The 17,271-nt window shown below is 39.3% G+C and overlaps 1 protein-coding gene across 2 annotated transcripts in view; it reads left to right on the top strand.

Annotated features, from left to right (window-relative positions):
* Window positions 1-393: 393 nt before the first annotated feature.
* PRORP (protein only RNase P catalytic subunit) overlaps window positions 394-17,271 on the top strand; it is a 130,259-nt gene continuing 113,381 nt past the window's right edge. The window contains exons 1-3 of one of the 2 annotated variants that reach the window (XM_021695501.1): window positions 394-1,423; window positions 3,859-3,906; window positions 4,383-4,515. In XM_021695501.1, the coding sequence (XP_021551176.1) occupies window positions 435-1,423; window positions 3,859-3,906; window positions 4,383-4,515 (1,170 nt within the window). In that variant the 5' untranslated portion in view covers window positions 394-434. The remainder of the gene's footprint in view (window positions 1,424-3,858; window positions 3,907-4,382; window positions 4,516-17,271) is intronic. The other variant, XM_044918096.1, reaches the window with a different exon arrangement.

The following is a 17,271-nucleotide window of genomic DNA, read 5'->3' as shown; positions in this document are numbered from 1 at the left end:
TCTGGGTTTGGGGACACCTGGTAGCCGTTTTCGACTTTGCGTCCCTCCTTCAGCAAGGCTCCCATGGGATCCTAACTGTTTTTCAAGGGCTGTTGTGATCCACGCGAATCAAACTGGACGGACCTCCTTGTGCTTTTTCCTCAGGTTCACAGATTGGAATATATCAGGCACCGGTGGATTCCTGCCCGGTCCCCGGGTTCTGAGACTTGCGACCGAGGTCGGATGTCCCCGGATGGTTGTTAATGGAGAGAACTCAGCAGGCTTCGTTGTATTAAGTAGCCTCAAAAGCAGATCCTTGATTTGTCTGTGAGAAACTGAAAATCATCTTTTAAGAAGTTGTGCTTCGATTCTCCGCCCACACTCCCAATTCCTTAATTATGCTGCAGAAGTAGGGGCTTTTTTAACATCTCTCTATCTGGTGCTGATCTCACTGCATGATGACTTTCTGTTTCACTGGTATTCGAAGCTTTCCTAAGCTTTGGAAGAACAACCCATACCTTGGCCTAAGCCCAGGACACTCTTATCTCTCTCTCTTTCTCAAAGACTGTTATGGCATCTGGAACCAACAGAAGTGGTTTTCTCTTAAAACAGTGTCTGCACAAAATACTAAAGCAGTGAATCTGCTGACTGCCAAGGCCAGATATCTCAGGAAAGGAGATGAAGGCAGTAATAAGCAAGTTTCTTCTGATTCCCATCTTTTTGCAGCTGGAGCGGCTAAGAAGAGATCAGAGATGAATCCTCATAAGGAAGATCATGCCTTGCCACCTGTGAGGAACACTATTCAACTCCCAACAAAACCTTTGAATTCAGAAGAGTGGGATAAACTCAAGGAAGATTTCAAAGGAAAGGCTAAATTTGAAAGTTGGATCATTTCTCAAATGGCCCACTCTCATAGCTCTGTAGATGTGGCCAAATCTCTGTTAGCCTGGGTAGCTGCAAAAAACAATGGTATTGTAGGCTATGATTTGCTGGTCAGGTATTTGTATCTCTGCGTCTTTCATAAGCAGACATCGGAAGTTATTGATGTCTATGAGATCATGAAAGCCAGATACAAGAGATTAGAATCTGAAGGGTATACTCTCCTCATCCAGGGATTAGTCCACTCAGACAGATGGAAAGAGGCCTTGCTGCTGTTAGAGGATGTCAAAAAAGTCATGATCGCTTCAAGAAAGAACTACAATGACTGTATAGAGGGAGCCCTTCTTCATCAAGATGTAAACCTAGCTTGGAATTTGTATCAGGAATTGTTAGGTCATGATCTTATTCCTATGCTGAAAACTTTAAAGGCATTCTTTGATTTTGGAAAAAACATAAAAGATGATCAGTATTCAAACAAGCTACTTGACATTCTTTTGTATCTAAGAAATAATCAACTGTATCCTGAGGAATCATTTGCACAGAGTATAAAAACATGGTTTGAGAGGTAATTTTGATCTTTCTTTATATGTATGTTTTTATTTTAATACGTCTACCTAAAAGCAGCCACCTCCTTTCTTTGTTGTTGTTGAGAATTACTCTATTCAGATTATATTTCTTTCCTTCTCTCAGATTTGTTTGCCTTTAAAGACAAAATTTTGGGACGCCTGGGTGGCTCATTCTGTTAAGCATCTGCCTTCAGCTCAGGTCTTGATCCCAGGGTCCTGGGATTGAGTCCCGCATCGGCTCCTTGCTCAGCGGGGACCCTACTTCTCCCTCTGCCTTCCACTCCCCCTGCTTGTGCTCTCTCGCTCTCTGGCAAATAAAATCCTTAAAATTTTTTTTAAAAATTAAAAAAAATAAAATTAAAGACAAAATTTTCTTTCTCTTTAAAAAAAGTAGTAGCATAAACAAGTTCTATTCTCCATCACATTAAAGGGAAATTATCAAGCACTTGTATGTTTTCATGTATTTTTTTTCTTTGTGGAGGGATCATCTGTTTTTTCCTGAGGTGTACGGTATGTACTTACAAGTAGCACTTGTGCCTGGAGTTCATAGTAAGAAAACTGGAGCTGTCTTTGGGTCGTATTAGTATTTAAGAAGTTCTTCTGAAACCTAGTGACTGGTATCTGTTTAATCTATGCATTTCATTAACTTGGATGGTTAGAGCAGATGGGGGACCCTGATCAGACATGATATGCAAGTGTTAAAAATGGAAAATCTCATTGTTCCAGTTCATTTTGGATCTTTCCATCATCCAGCTGCTCTCTCCAAGGCTCTCTGCTTTCTCTTTACTTTTATTCATGTTAGTGGCTCTGTGCCTATTTATTGCTTCAGTCTTTTTTTTTTTTTTTAAAGATTTTATTTATTTATTCATGAGAGAGAGAGAGAGAGAGAGAGGCAGAGGCAGAGGGAGAAGCAGGCTCCCCGCGGAGCAGGGAGCCCGATGCGGGACTCGATCCCAGGACCTTGGGATCGTGACCTGAGCTGAAGGCAGACGCTTAACCGACTGAGCCACCCAGGCGTCCCTGGTCTTTTTTTTTTTTTTTTTTTAAGATTTTATTTATTTATTTGACAGAGAGAGAGACAGCAAGAGAGGGAACACAAGCAGGGGAAGTGGGAGAGGGAGAAGCAGACTCTCCACCGAGCAGGCAGCCCGATGCGGGGCTTGATCCCAGGACCCTGGGATCATGACCCGAGCCGAAGGCAGACGCTTAACGACTGAGCCACCCAGGTGCCCCTATTGCTTCAGTCTTTTATTCACTTATTTCTTCACCACTAATTTGTTTCAGGCTCTTTTCCTAAAAACTTATTCCTTTTCTCTTTTTCTCATTTCAATTATATATTCTCTTTACAGATCTTTGAAATAGCAACCATGCTTAATTATCTTATTTAGCAAATTTATTGAATATTACTGGAGGAGCTAGGTTGTGAAAATCTTGAATGCCAGGGATTTTGGATTTTACTCTCTTACCTTGGAGTAGAGTTTTATTTATTTATTTATTTATTTATTTAAAAGATTTTATTTATTTGAGAGAGAGAGACACACAGTGAGAGAGGCAACACAAGCAGGGGGAGTGGGAGAGGGAGAAGCAGACTTCCCCCACAGAGCAGGGAGCCCGATGCGAGGCTCGATCCCAGGACCCTGGGATCATGACGTGAGCCGAAGGCAGACGCTTAACGACTGAGCCACCCAGGTGCCCCTGGAGTAGAGTTTTAGAAAGGTAACTGCCAACACACACACACACACACACACACAAAGGTTGGAGAGGGATTAAGATTGGAAATAAGATCTATTTGGAAGCAATTGTAGGTTTGAAAGAGAGATGATGAGATCTTGAGTTAAGAACTAGGGAAGGAGAGAAGGCAATTGAATCGATAGAAGCTGATAGTCTGTGTAAGAGAAAGGAAAGGATAAGTTGATTGAGCAAAAAAATCAAGTAGTTTTGAATGCCTCCATTTGGCTAGGCCCTGTGGGTGTTTGGTGATATAAGATCTATTATGATGGCATTCACAACCTAATTCGGAATATAATACTTGACAGTTTATAGTAGTGCATAAGAAGATAGTTTAAGGGAAGAAATTACTTTGGGGAGAAACAATCTCTGGTAGCTCTGTGGAGAAGGTTAGAGTTGAGTTTGATTTATAGGTTACACTATTAATGTCAGCTACTGGGCCCCCTGTAGGCAGATTTAGATGTGAAGATGAAGATTGGATGACCAAAGGAGAAGTGAAGGGAAGAAGGAGGTCCACAGTAGGGTACCATTATCTCCTTAGCCCTGTCACAGTATATCACCCACTCTTCTAATTAAACCATTCTAGGGAAGTATTCTGAACTTTTCAGAGCTCTTGCCTGCTGAGTTTCTAAATAAAATGCTTATCTTTCGGTTCTGTAGGAATCTGACCTCCTAATGATCTGGTTTTGCAATCTTTTTTTTGTAGTGTTCCTGGAGAACAATGGAAAGGACAGTTCACAACAGTCAAGGAAAGGTAAAGGCCAGTATTTAATTTTTAACTTGCTTGATGTGGGTTTAGTAGGTTTTGTTGCTACTGATCGAAATTTTTTTAAGAATACATTAGAGATAGGATAATTAAGAGAGTACCCAAGAAAAAAAGCCATGTTTTGCATATGGAGAATTTTCAGTGCTCAAAATGTTTTTCCCATAAAGTGGTGTGAGCCTTGTGTGAAGCCTCAGAGATATTTTCCTCTACAGATTTGGGACCCAGTTGTGTTTTGAGAATGAATTTAAAAACTGGGTGCCCAGCAGTCTACTTTTTTGGGTTTTCTGGCACACCTAATGTGTGTTATTAGCAGGTTTATAAAAAATTGGATGCATGTGATGATCACAAAGATTATAATGTTCTTTTTTTTCATTACTCTTCAATTTCCTCTTGTCGTAGGATTATTCATTTTAGAAAAAGTTTTTTTCCAGGATACCATTTAACACAAACTATTGTAATTACAGCGGCCAGTGTTTGGGCTGTGGAAAAACCATGGAGTCTATTCACCTGAGTCCAGAAGAGTATGAATTTCTTAAGGGCAAAATCATGAGGGATGTGATAGATGGAGGTGATCAGTACAAAAAGACAACACCTCAGGTGAGTCCTGAACAGATTTTATTCCTTTTGTGGATTGCTTGTCTAGAATAGGAATTGGCAATTTTTTTCTGTAAAAGACTGAATAGCGAATATTTTAGGCTTTGTGGGCCATATGGTCTCTGCTGCAACTTTTCAACTCGAAATACAGTACATAAGTGAATGAGAATGGCTGTGATCCATTAAAACTATATTTATGAAAATACACTGTGTGCTGGATTTGGCCTGTTGGCTACAGTTGCCAACATTTAGGAGAGACTGCTTTAGAATTTAGCAGAATAATTGGGGTAGACTATCATCCATCTATTGGAGTCAGTCCTGTTTTATCTAGGCATAGGTCCACTTAAGCCAAAAAGATAGGTGCTCATTTTTTTGTCTAAGTACTTCCAAAAAACTGTGTTCAGTAACTCCCATGAAAACATGGTTTCATGTTTTGTAATTCCTATCTTTTGTAATATCCTATCTCTAATGTATTCTTAAAAAATTTTTGATCAGTAGGAATAAAACCTACAACTTCTCTAATGAAAAGAGTTTAAGGTAGCTTGACAAAATTATTTCCAGATTTTCTTAGTATTGAATTTGATTCTGTTAGTCATTTTTTTTTTTTTAAGATTTTATTTATTTATTTGACAGAGAGAGGTAGAGGCACAGCGAGAGAGGGAACACAAGCAGGGGGAGTAGGAAAGAGAGAAGCAGGCTTCCCACCGAGCAGGGAGCCCGATGCGGGGCTCGATCCCAGGACCCTGAGATCATGACCGGAGCTGAAGGCAGTCGCTTAACCAACTGAGCCACCCAGGCGCCCCCTGTTAGTCATTTTTAATAGCTTCATTTTGCTAATCTTTAGTACTTTATACTAGTTTATTAAGATTAAGTTGAAGAACTAAAATGCTTTTACCTTGGGGAAAGGTCACTTATTATCTTAGTAAATGCTTTTTCTTCAAGGTACCAAATAGAAACAAGAAGTGAACATTGTTCTGCCTTCTTACTTTGATTTAAAATTTTCATAGAATGCCCTTAGATCATATGAAGACCTTTAATCTTCAAAATAAAGTCAAAATATGGTCCATAAAAACATGAGCTTCATTTTATGAAATAATTTTTAGCTGATTTTATTGATAAAATTAGAGGTAAGACTTACTAAGCGATGCTAAGTACTTTACATTCATTATCTTATATCTTATTTAATCCTTATAACCACCCTATATGGTACTGTTTTATTTCTCTTTTACAGATAGAGTGATTGAGACTTTGGGAGATTAAATCTGCCCAAGGACACCACACTAATAAAATCTAGGTCTGACTGACCCCAAAACCTTTGCTGTCACACTCTATTGCCTTTCATTGTTTGAAAAGTTCCAGTGACAATCCATAGTTCCATATATACCTGACAGCCAGCTGGTTGTAGCAGCTCTTAATGCTTTAGGAATTTCTGCCAGCTGAAATACGATTTGAACAGATAAATTTCCTTTCTCTCATCAAACATCTATTGGACACTTATGTGTATTTTCTGAAGTCGATGTTAAGATAGATGCAAGGTTGTGTGCAACTCATGCTGTTTGTTACCAAAGACTTAACCATTTCTGTTGTGGACTAACTGAATAGTCTTCCCACCTTTCAACTTTTTATTTAATAAAAGGAAATCTTTTATAGAATACCAGTTAATAAATGTCGAAGGAATGAAATAACTAGAAAATCACCACTTTACAATCTCCCAAAGTAGAAATCATCTCCATGATGCGAAAAACACTGGGTGAAGAGTTAACAGGATATCTGCAAGAATGACAGGACATCTGCATTGGCCTCACGTATTACTCCACTCTCTTTTTTTTTTTGGAGCTCCTGCTTTTTATTTTTTTAATTACCTTTTCTAGACATGAGGACTTTTTTTTTTCTTTTTTTATTAATTGTGTTAGAATCCGTCCTTTACCACCATCATTCTTTTTGATGCTCAAATTATCCTGGATTTATCCTTTGGGAGCCCCTTCAAGCCAGCTCCTGTGTCTTTTTGATATTTCCTCCACTACCCTATCAGTTTTTGCCCCCAGTTTTTTTTTTATATATAAATTTTATTTATTTATTCATGAGAGAGAGAGAGAGCGGCAAAGGGAGAAGCAGAGGGAGAAGCAGGCTCCCCACTGAGAAGGGAACCTGATACAGAACTCGATCCCAGGACCCTGCAATCACGACCTGAGCCGGAGACAGATGCTTAACGGACTGAGCTACCCAGGCACCCATTATCCCCAGTTTTTGCACTTCTCTTATTTCTGGCACAGGATGTCCCTGGTTCTCACCTTGAAGTGCTTCTGTCCCAATGATGGAATCATAAATTGAATACTTTTGTTTGACACCTCTCAATGGTTAAACATTGCTATAATTCCTTTTTAATGTATATCACTTTAATTCTCATTTAATGGAGGTAAGATTTGTTAGTTTTCTCTGTTGGCAAAGACTTAGAACCCAGAGCAAATCTTCCCTGTGGAGAGTGTTACACTGTTAAGAGGAGTTGCAGGCTCCAGACTATGGTGAGAATAGCAAAGAGTAGTCATATATCTAATTACTGTAATTCACAGAGCAACTGGATATGTTCACAGAAAGATTGGAACATTTTAGGTCAAGGGAAATTATTTTCTCTTTTTCTCTTTCCAGGTATGCTTCCCTTTTTCCCCACTGAAGGTCTCCAATCCTGTATTGCATGTCTTGTCACACCGCCTTTCACCTTCAGGCTATTAACTTAATAATAATAATAATTGCTACCATTTGTGAAATGATTGCCATATGTCAGGCACTTATAGATCTGTTACACTCAAAACAACCTTGCAAAGATATCACCATTTTGAATATGGGGAAGCTCAGGATAAGCAATGTATCCATGGGTAAAGAGCAGCAAAGAAAGTCCTACGATGTGGCTGGCTTGTGCAGGGTTTGGTTTTTGTAGTATCGGTGAGGTAGAAGGGGCAAGGATGGATCCAGAACACTGCTGGTGGATTGGAGTAGAAGCAACTCTTTCTGGGACTAGAGGGAAGGAATTAGGATAGTGGACAAGTTAAGTGTGTTAGTGCAGCAAAGAGTTGAAAACATATATTCACATCTCTTAATTTCTCTGAAGAGCCTGAGGTAAATCGGTCATTTGAAGGTGATAGAGAGTATGCTAGCCTAAGCCTAAGGGACCTTGAGGAGAGTTTTAAGCTTTGGAAGTTTGGATTATTTGTGAGAGGTTTGGGGAAAGTATTGCTGGGTGATGCTGAAGCCCCAGCTGGGGCCAGAGCATAAGTTTGTAATGGCATTGACCTGTGAGACATTTTCAGCAGTCCTGGGCCATCCAGGTATAGGAATAAAGAGGGCAGATAGATGGGATGGTACAGAACTTTGCTAGTCTGGTACAGTTGGAAAACAGGAGTTGAGGGTGTAGGTGAGAGGATAGCACAATGAAGGGACCATGAGATCAAGCTTGATAGGAAGTAAAGATGGGTGGGAGCTCGTGGATTAGAAGACAATAGAGATAAAAGTGGATTGGAGGCTTGTGGAGGTTGAAGAGCGAGCATGAGAGGAGTGAGAATGACAAGCAGGAGATTTTGATCAGTGTGTATTAGAGGTTAGATTTCAGAGGTAGAGTGCTCTGCAGTGATGACAAAGTCCAGAGTGTGAGAGTTCAGTAGATGAAGAAACAGAGCCAAAAGTGCTAGTTGGTCGTCCACAGATTTATTGAAAGTGTCTGTATGATAATTTTTAAAAAATAATAATTGTAGCCATGTTTACAGATTGCTTCCCAGGTCCCAGGTAATGTGCCTTGTTACTTAGGCTGGTGATGAAGAACTGAGTCAGGTGGCAAATTCTTGAGAAATGTAGAAGTGCCTGGGGTGACACAAGGTGCTAGCAAAGAGGAGGAGTCAGCAAACTATGGCCTGCAGAGCAAATCTAGCCCACTATGTGTTTTTATAAATAAAGTTTTATTGGAACACAGCCACACTCATTCATTTATGTATTGTCTGTGGCTGCTTTTTCCTTGCACAATTGGGTACATATACAAGAGACCATGTGGCTCATAAAACCTAAACTGTTTACTGTCTGGCCGTTTACAGAAAAATTTGCTGACCCCTGGTATGAGGTGAGGAGTGGAGACATAGTGACTTTGGAGGAGCAGCGGGTACTAGAAGAGGGCCTCTTTGTCCTCAGTCCTATAGCATGCTTTGAGAGAATGCATTACCTAAGAACTAAGTAACTAGGAAGTTATTGATAACTTCAGGAAGAGCAGTTTCAGCCTTACACTGGGGGCCAAAGCCAGCCAAGTTAGAGCAACTCAGTGAACACACATTGAGTGTAAACTATACTTCTGAGAAGTTTAGATGAAAATAAGAAGCAATGGGATAGTTGTGGCTGGAGGATGGTAGAAATCAAGGGAGGATGTAGGGATGTGGGAGAGACTTGTGCATGTTTAGGTGATGAAGAAAGGGTGTCAGTAAAGATAAACATGTCAAATAAGCAGGACAGGTAGGGGAGAGAATGGATGACGAATGAGCAAGGTTCAGAAGTAGGAGGGGCTGCCAAAAAGAGCACAAATGTGGGCAGTTAGAAAGGAGAGGCCTCATCTGAGACTGTAGAAAAGAAAGTGAATATGGGTGCAGATATAGATATATCAGTGGAGGGAGAGAAGTTTGAAGGAAATGACATCTGTGTTAAATGGGTACAGGTGAGAGGTTGGAGTCAAGTAGAAAGTCTAGTCGACACCAGATGGGAGTCTGTTCAACACTAGAGACAGTGAAGAAAGTTTGGAATGGTTGTTAAGAAAGAATTGGGGAGATGCTAACTCCAGGCAGGATTGTGGCAGGGGATGGGTGCTGAGATTTGAATCAGTAATTTGTAGACTTGACTTTACATGATTTAATATTTTTCTGACAGAGCTTGGCTCACCTGGAATGGTAGTAGTGAAGACAAAATGTAGCATTGGCTCAGATTTTGGGTTTTGTTGGTGAGGTGTGACAGTATGATGGGGAGCATAAGGGAAGGTCGTTCGTTTGACAGAGTAGTTAACATATTGCTATGGCGCTCAGACTATATGGGGAAGGAGGGAAGGCCAGAGAGCACTGTCTAGGAGAGTTCAAGGGACCAGCAGTCTCAGTGTAGGGTAGAAGAAAAGGTTTAATGGTGATTAACATAACAATAAAAAATTAAAAAAAAAAAAGAAGAAAAGGTTTAGTGGGAGTAAAGGAAAGAATACTAGAAGGCTGAAGTTAGAGAGCAGGTGAAATCTTTGAGGCTAAGATTTGACAGGAAGAGCCATTCCAGGCGCTGGAATGCACCCCACGGTAAAGTTTAGCTCCAGAGTATCATTTCCCAAAGATTTTTCATCTCTTGTTTCGTTTTTGCTCGCTGTTTGTATTAATCTGTGGGGGCTGCTGTAATAGAATATCACAAACTGGATGGTTTAAACAACAGAAATTTATTTTTGCACAGTTGTGGAAGCTAGATGTCCAAGATCAAGGTGTTGGCAGGTTTTGGTTTCTCTTGAGGCTTCTCTTTTGACTTGCAGATCACCCCCTTCTTGTTTTATCCTCATATGGACTTCCTCTGTGCTTGAGCGTCCCAGATATCTCTGTCCAGCACACCAGTCAAATTGGGTTAAGGCCCATCCTTATGACCTCGTTTTACCTTAATCACTTCTTTAAGGGCTTTATCTCCAAATGCAGTCTCATTCTGCAGTGCTTGGGGCTAGGACTTCAACATATGAATTCTGAGGTGGTCACAATTCAGTCTATGACACCATTCGTTGCATTATATATTAAAACTATATCATGTTCAGCACTTTAAATTATTTTGTGCTGGGAGCAAGTAGCTGGAGCTGACTTCAATACTGCTTTCTAAATCTTGCTTATAATTTAGGAATGTGAGGTACAAACCAAGGAGTAAATATCACATCTTTGTCTACTTTAAAAAAAGTATGATGTCAGCTGACCTCCCTAAGCACCTAAAATGAGAATTATCAAAATTATTTCAGGCTTAGGGCCACCTGGGTGGCTCAGGTGGTTAAGCGTCTGCCTTTGGCCCAGGTCATGATCTCAGGGTCCTGGGATTGAGCCCCATGTCGGGTTCCCAGCTCAGCGGGGAGTCTGCTTCTCCCCCTCTTCTCCCTCTGCTCCACCCCCCCCCACGCTTGCTTTCTCTCTGTCTCTCTCAAATAAATAAATAAAATCTTTACAAAAATTATTTCAGGTTTATATGTTTTCATCAAAAGAACTCTTGTTCAAAACAAAGTAAATGAAACGGTGCACTCTGATGATGTGGATTTCAACCTTGGCTGCTGGTTAGGATAGTATAGGAGATGCCTAAAAATTAATGATACTTGCACTCCACCCCCTCGAGATTTTGGTTTTAAGTGTACAGTTAGTTCAGTGATATTAAATACATTCACATTGTTGTGTAACCATCACCATCATCCATCCCCATAACTCTTTTCATCTTGTAAAACTGAAACTATACCTATTAAACAGTAACTCTCCATTCTCTCCTTCCTCCCAGCTGCTGGCAACCACCACAATACTTCCTGTCTTTATGATTTTGACTGCTGCAAGTATCTTATATAAATGGACGTATTTGCCTTTTTGACTGGGTTATTTCACTTAGCATAATGTTCGCAAGGTTTATCCATGTTGTAGCATGTTGCAGAATTTCCTTCCTTTTTAAGGCTGAATAATATGCCATTGTATGTATATACCATATTTTATTTATCCAAGTGTCAGTGGACACTTGGGTTGATCAGACATTTTAGCTATTGTGAATAATGCTGTTTATGAGCCTGGGCTACAGATATCTCTTTGAGACCCTGCTTGCAATTCTTTTGGGTATATACCTAGAAGGGTTATTGCTGCATCATGTGCTAAATCTATTTTTAATTTTTTGAGGAACTGTGTTCCACAGTGGCTGCACTGCTTTACATTCACACCAACAGTGCACAAGGGTTCCAATATCTCCACATCCTTACCAACACGTACTGTTTTCTGTTTTGTTTTTTTTTTTAATAGTATCTATTCTAATGGGTCTGAGGTAATATCTCATTATAGTTTTGACTTGTATTTCCCTAATGGTTAGTGATGTTAAGCATCTTTTCATGTGCTTATTGGCCATTTGTATATCTTTGGAGAAATGTGTATTCCATTCCTCTGCCCATTTTTGAACTGGGTTTTTGTTTTTTGCTGTTGAATTTTAGGTGGTCTGTATATATTCTAGATATCAGTCTCTTATTAGGTAATATGACTTACAAATATTTTCTCCCATTCTATGGGTTGTCTCTTTACTCTGTTTGATAGTGTCTTTTGATGTGCGAACAGTTTTAAATATTGGGAAGTCCAGTTTGTTTATTTTTATTACCATGTGTCTTTGGTGTCATAGCCAAGAAAATCATTGTCAAATTCAATGTCATGCAGCTTTTGTTCTGTTTTCTTCTAAGAGTTTTACTCTTTTAGGTCTTATATTTGATTTGATTCATTTGAGTTCATGTTTGTATATGGTGTTAGGTAAGGGTCCAACTTCATTCTTTTGCGTGTCAGTATCTAGTTTTCCCAGCACCATTTGTTGAACAGACTGTCCTTTCCCCATTGAATGGTCTTGGCACCCTTGATAGAAATCATTTGACCATACATGAGATGTTTTGGGTTTGTGTCTGTTCTGTTGGTCTATATGTCTGTTTTTATGCCAGTACTATGCTGTTTTTTTTGGGGGGGGGGGTTGGATTTTATTTATTTATGAGACAGAGAGAGAGGTAGAGAGAGAGGGAGCTCAAGCAGGGGGAAGAGCAGAGGGAGAGGGACAAACAGACTTCATGCTGGGTGTGGAGCCTGATGCGGGGCTGGATCTCAAGACCCTGAGTCATAACCCGAGCCAAAATCAAGAGTCGGCCGCATGGGCGCCTGGGTGGCTCAGTTGTTTAAGCGACTGCCTTCGGCTCAGGTCATGATCCTGGAATCCTGGGATCGAGTCCCGCATTGGGCTCCCTGCTCAGCGGGGAGTCTGCTTCTTACTCTGATTTTCCCCCTCTCATGCTCTCTCTCTATCACTATCTCTCTCAATAAATAACTAAAAATCTTTAAAAAAAAAAAAGAGTCAGCCGCTTAACCGATTGAGCCACCCAGGTGCCCCTGGTACTACACTGTTTTGATTACTGTAGCTTTGTAGTAAGTTTTAAAATCAGGAAGTGTGAGTTTTGTTCTTTTTTAAGATTGTTTTGGTTATTCAGGGTCCCTTGAAATGCCATCAATTTAGGGTGAGTTCTTCTATTTCTGCAAAAAATATCATTTGGATTTTGATAGGGATTGCATTGAACTTGTAGATTGCTTTGGGTAGTATTGATGTTTTAACAATATTAAGTCTTCCAATCCATGAATATGGGATGTGTTTCCATTTATTTATGTCTTTAATTTCTTTCAGCAATCTTTTGTAATTTATAATGTTTTTTACCTCCTTGGTTAAGTTACTTCCTGGGTATTTCATTCTTTTTGATACTATTGTAAATAGAATTGTTTTTGTCATTTATTTTTTAGATTGTTCATTGTTAATAGAAATGTAACCAATTTTTGTATGTGGACTTTGTAACTTGCTACTTTGCTAAATTGATTTATTCTAGCAGCTTTTTTTGGTGTGGAATCTTTAGGATTTTCTGGATATATGATCAAATCATCTACAAACAAAGGTAATTTTACATCTTCCTTTCCGATTTGGGTGCTTTTTATTTCTTTTACTTGCTTAAATTGCTCTGGCTAGAACTTCCAGTTTATATTTAAATAGAAGTGGTGAAAGCAAGCATCCTTGCCTTGGTCCTAATCTTAGAGGAAAAGCTTTCAGTCTTTCACCATTGAGTATGATGTTTGCTGTGGGTTTTTCATATATGGCTTTTACATTGAGATAGTTTCCCTCTATCTAGTTTTCGGTTTTTTTAATCATGAAAAGGGGGTTTTATCAAAGGCTTTTCTGCATTCAACTGAGATGATGATCATGCGTTTTTTTTTCCCCTTCATTCTGTTAATGTGGCCTCCTACACTGATTGATTTTCATATGTGGAACCATCCATGCATTCCAGAAACAGATCCCACTTAGTCATGCGGTGTGTGATCCTTTTAATATACTGCTGAATTTTGCTTGCTGGTATTTTGCTGAGGATTTTTTCATCAATTTTCATGGAGCATCTTGGTCTGTAGTTGTAGTTTCTTTCCCTGGCTTCAGTATCAGTGTAACACTGGCCTCAAAGAATGAGTTGGGAAGTAGTCTCTCTTCAATTTTTTGGAAAAATTTGAGAAGGATTGGTATTAATTCTTTAAATGTTCAGTAGAATTCGCCAGTGAACCATCAGGTCCAGAGCTTTTGTTGTTGTTGGGAGATTTCTTTTACTGATTCTATCTCCTTACAACATACAGGTGTATTCAGATTTTCTTTTTCTTTGTGAGTGTGCTTTGTTGTCTGAACCTCTGATCAAAAGCTGCAATCAGCAGAGTGTAGATCCCCACTATTTGGAGGACGGATCCTTTTTGTCTGGCTCCCATAACAGGTATGCAAGCTGCTCTAGGAACATGGCAGTTGCCTGCCATTTGGCGTGGCGTGAGGGATAGGTAGCTGTTGCTGCGCTAGGAGCTAAAACTGAACAAAATTAAGGACAGTTTCTCATCCAAGGCCTCCCCTGCAAGTTCTAAGCCTTCAACAGACTCCAGAGTTCCAAAATAGTTACATCAGTTTCTGTCAGTGTAATTGTTGTCTAGGTGGGAGAGACAGATTCTTGGAGTCTCCATCTCCGCCATCTTCCCTTCAACTTGAGTTTTGACACATATATACCTCTGTGGATCTGTCACCACCGTCAGTATAATGAATATATCTATCACCTCCAAAAGTTTCTTCATGCCACTTTGTAATGACTCCTGTACCTCGCTCTTGCTCCCCCACCCTACCCCCATGTAAACACCATAGAATCATACCATATATAGTGGTTTTTGTCTTTTTTTTTATATTCAGTACAATAATTTTGAGATTTCATCCATGTTTTGTGTCTCAGTCATTTTTAGTCCCGAATAACATTCCATTGGGTGGCTATACCACAACTTGTAAATTTATTCACCTGTGGATGGACATTTGGGTTATTTCCAGTTTGGGGCTATTAAAAATATAGTTAATAAGAACATTCTTGTGGAAGTCTTTGTACTTTGTGCTTCTGTGTTTATTTACTAGGGATGCTGTAACAAATTGCTATAAACTGGTGGCTTAAACAACAGACATCTATTCTCTCATAGTTGTGGAGGCTAGAAGTCCAAAATCAAGGTACTGACATGGCCATTCTCCTTCTGAAGGCTCTAGGAAAGAATCCTTACTTCTCTTTTCCTAAAGCTTCACAAGCTCCCAATTTCTGGTATCCTTGGTTTTTCTGGGCTGTTAGCCATATTTCTTCACTCTCTGCCTCTTCTTTGTATGCCATCTCTTCCTATGAGCACATCAGTCATTGGATTTAAGGCCCACCTTATTCCAGTACAATCTCATCTTAACTAATTACATCTGCATCCAGAAAAGGCCACATTCTGGGTGGACATGAATTTCAGAAGGGATACGAACCCAGTACAACTTTTCTCTCTCTTGGATACGTATCTAGCAGTAGAATGATTGGGTCTTATGGTGGGTGTGTGTGTAGCTTTTTAAGAAACTGCCAAACCATTTTCCAAAGTGGTGTCCCATTTTACATTTCTACCAGCAGTATATGACTATTACAGTTGCTCCATATCCTGGGCAACACTTACTATGGTCAGTCTCTTTACCTTTAGCCACTCTAATGGATTTGAAGTAGTAGCTCATCATGGTCTTAATTTACATTTTCCTAATGGCTGATGATGTTGAGCATCTTTTTATGTGCTTAATTGCCATCTGTGTATCTTCTTTGGTGAGATGCCTGTTCAGATCTTTTGCCCATTGTTAAAATTGGGTTGCTTTCGGGGTGACTGGCTGGCCCAGTCGGTGGGGCGTGCAACTCTTGATCTCGGAGGTGTGGGTTTGAGCCCCATGTTGGGTGTAGAGATTACTTAAAAAATAAAATCTTAAAAAAAAATGGGTTGCATTCTTATTATTTAGTTGTAACAGTTTATGTATTCTAGCTAAACTCCTATGTCAGATATGTCTTCGGCAAATATCTTCTCTCAGTCTGTGGCTTGCCTTTCATTTTTATAAAATAGAGATTCTGATTTAATTGTTCTGGTTTTGGGGCCCAGACATCAGGATTTTCAAAAGCTCCCAGGTGATTTTATAATGCAGCCCAGGGTCAAGAACCACTGCTTCTAATGTGAGGTTCTGGTTTATAACCATACCACCCTGAACACACCCCATCTTGTCTAATGTGAGGTTTTGAGGAGCCCTGATGTATGTATGGCAGCTTCTTTTCTACAGGATAATTTTGGGAGAAAACCTCAGTCATTTTAGCTTTTCTGCTTTAAACCTTTGTTTACTGTACTTAGACATCACAGCCAGCAGATGGCAATAGTATAACATGTAAAAATTATTCTAGGTTTTACAGCCCGATCAATCAGGTTAAAGGATTTGGCAAGCTTCTTTTATTACTAAACTGAAAGATATCTATGCCATTTTGAAGTCTGGTTAGTGATAGCAGATAAAGATGGGAGCTGTATATGTGAATTTTAAGTGAACAAAGCAGAACTCCAAATAGTATGCATGTCCTACTGATTTAACTATAGGAAACTAATCGAGAGAACGTCAGTGAAGATCAAAAAGTGCGTTTGGAGCTATGTGGATACTGTTAGTTTAATATTAGTAAGATCTTTCCCCCTTATTTTCCTTCATTCTTAGCAATAAATTACATTATAGTCTTTTTTTTTAATTCACCTGTTAAGGTATGAGTTCAATTTTTCTTTAATCTTTTTATTAGGGAAAATTTCAAACATATGTAAAAGGAGAGAGACTAGTATAACAAACTCCCAGCTCAATGATTATTAACTCATGGCCATTCTTACTTCACTTATACCTCCACCTGTTCTTCCCTTGCCCCTCAGATGATTGTGAACAAATCTGATCTTAATCATTTGTCCTGTAAATTATAAATTCACTTCACTTGTTTCTCGTACCTTAAAAAATACTCCTTTGTAGAGTGATTTTTCTTAAAGCCTAACAAATACTTGAGAATAGCAAAAATCTCTCTACACCCAATGTGGGTCTTGAACTTACAACCCCGAGACGAAGAGTCACACACTCCACTGACTGAGCCAGCCAGGTACCCCAAGACCCTTTTACATTCTTTTTTTTTTTTAAGATTTTATTTATTTATTTGACAGAGAGAGAGAGGCAGAGAGGGAGAGGGAGAAGCAGACTCCCCACTGAGCAGGGAGCCCAATGCAGGGTTCAATCCCAGGATTCTGGGATCATGACCTGAGCTGAAGTCAGACACTTAACCAACTGAGCCACCCAGGCACCCCAAGACCCTTCTACATTCTTAAAAATTAAGGAGTCCTGAGAGCTTTTGTTTATGTGGGATTTTATCTATTGATAATTACTGGATTAGAAATTAAAACCGAGAACCTTTAAAAATATGTATTAATTTCTTTGAAATAACAATATAAAAACTATTACATGTTAATATAAATAACATTTCCTCAGTAATAACTGTTGTCCAAAACAAAAACTATCTGTGAAAAGAGAGGCATTGTTATATGTTTGTAAATGTCTTTAATTACATGGCTTAATAGAAGACAACTGAATTTTTATATCTGTTTCTGTACTCAATCTGTTGTA

The sequence above is a fragment of the Neomonachus schauinslandi genome, chromosome 9 (assembly GCF_002201575.2).
Source record: "Neomonachus schauinslandi chromosome 9, ASM220157v2, whole genome shotgun sequence".
In the NCBI taxonomy this organism is placed as follows: Eukaryota; Metazoa; Chordata; class Mammalia; order Carnivora; family Phocidae; genus Neomonachus; species Neomonachus schauinslandi.
The sequence above is the reverse complement of the archived record's forward strand: the minus strand, read 5'-3'. Positions and strand labels throughout refer to the sequence as shown.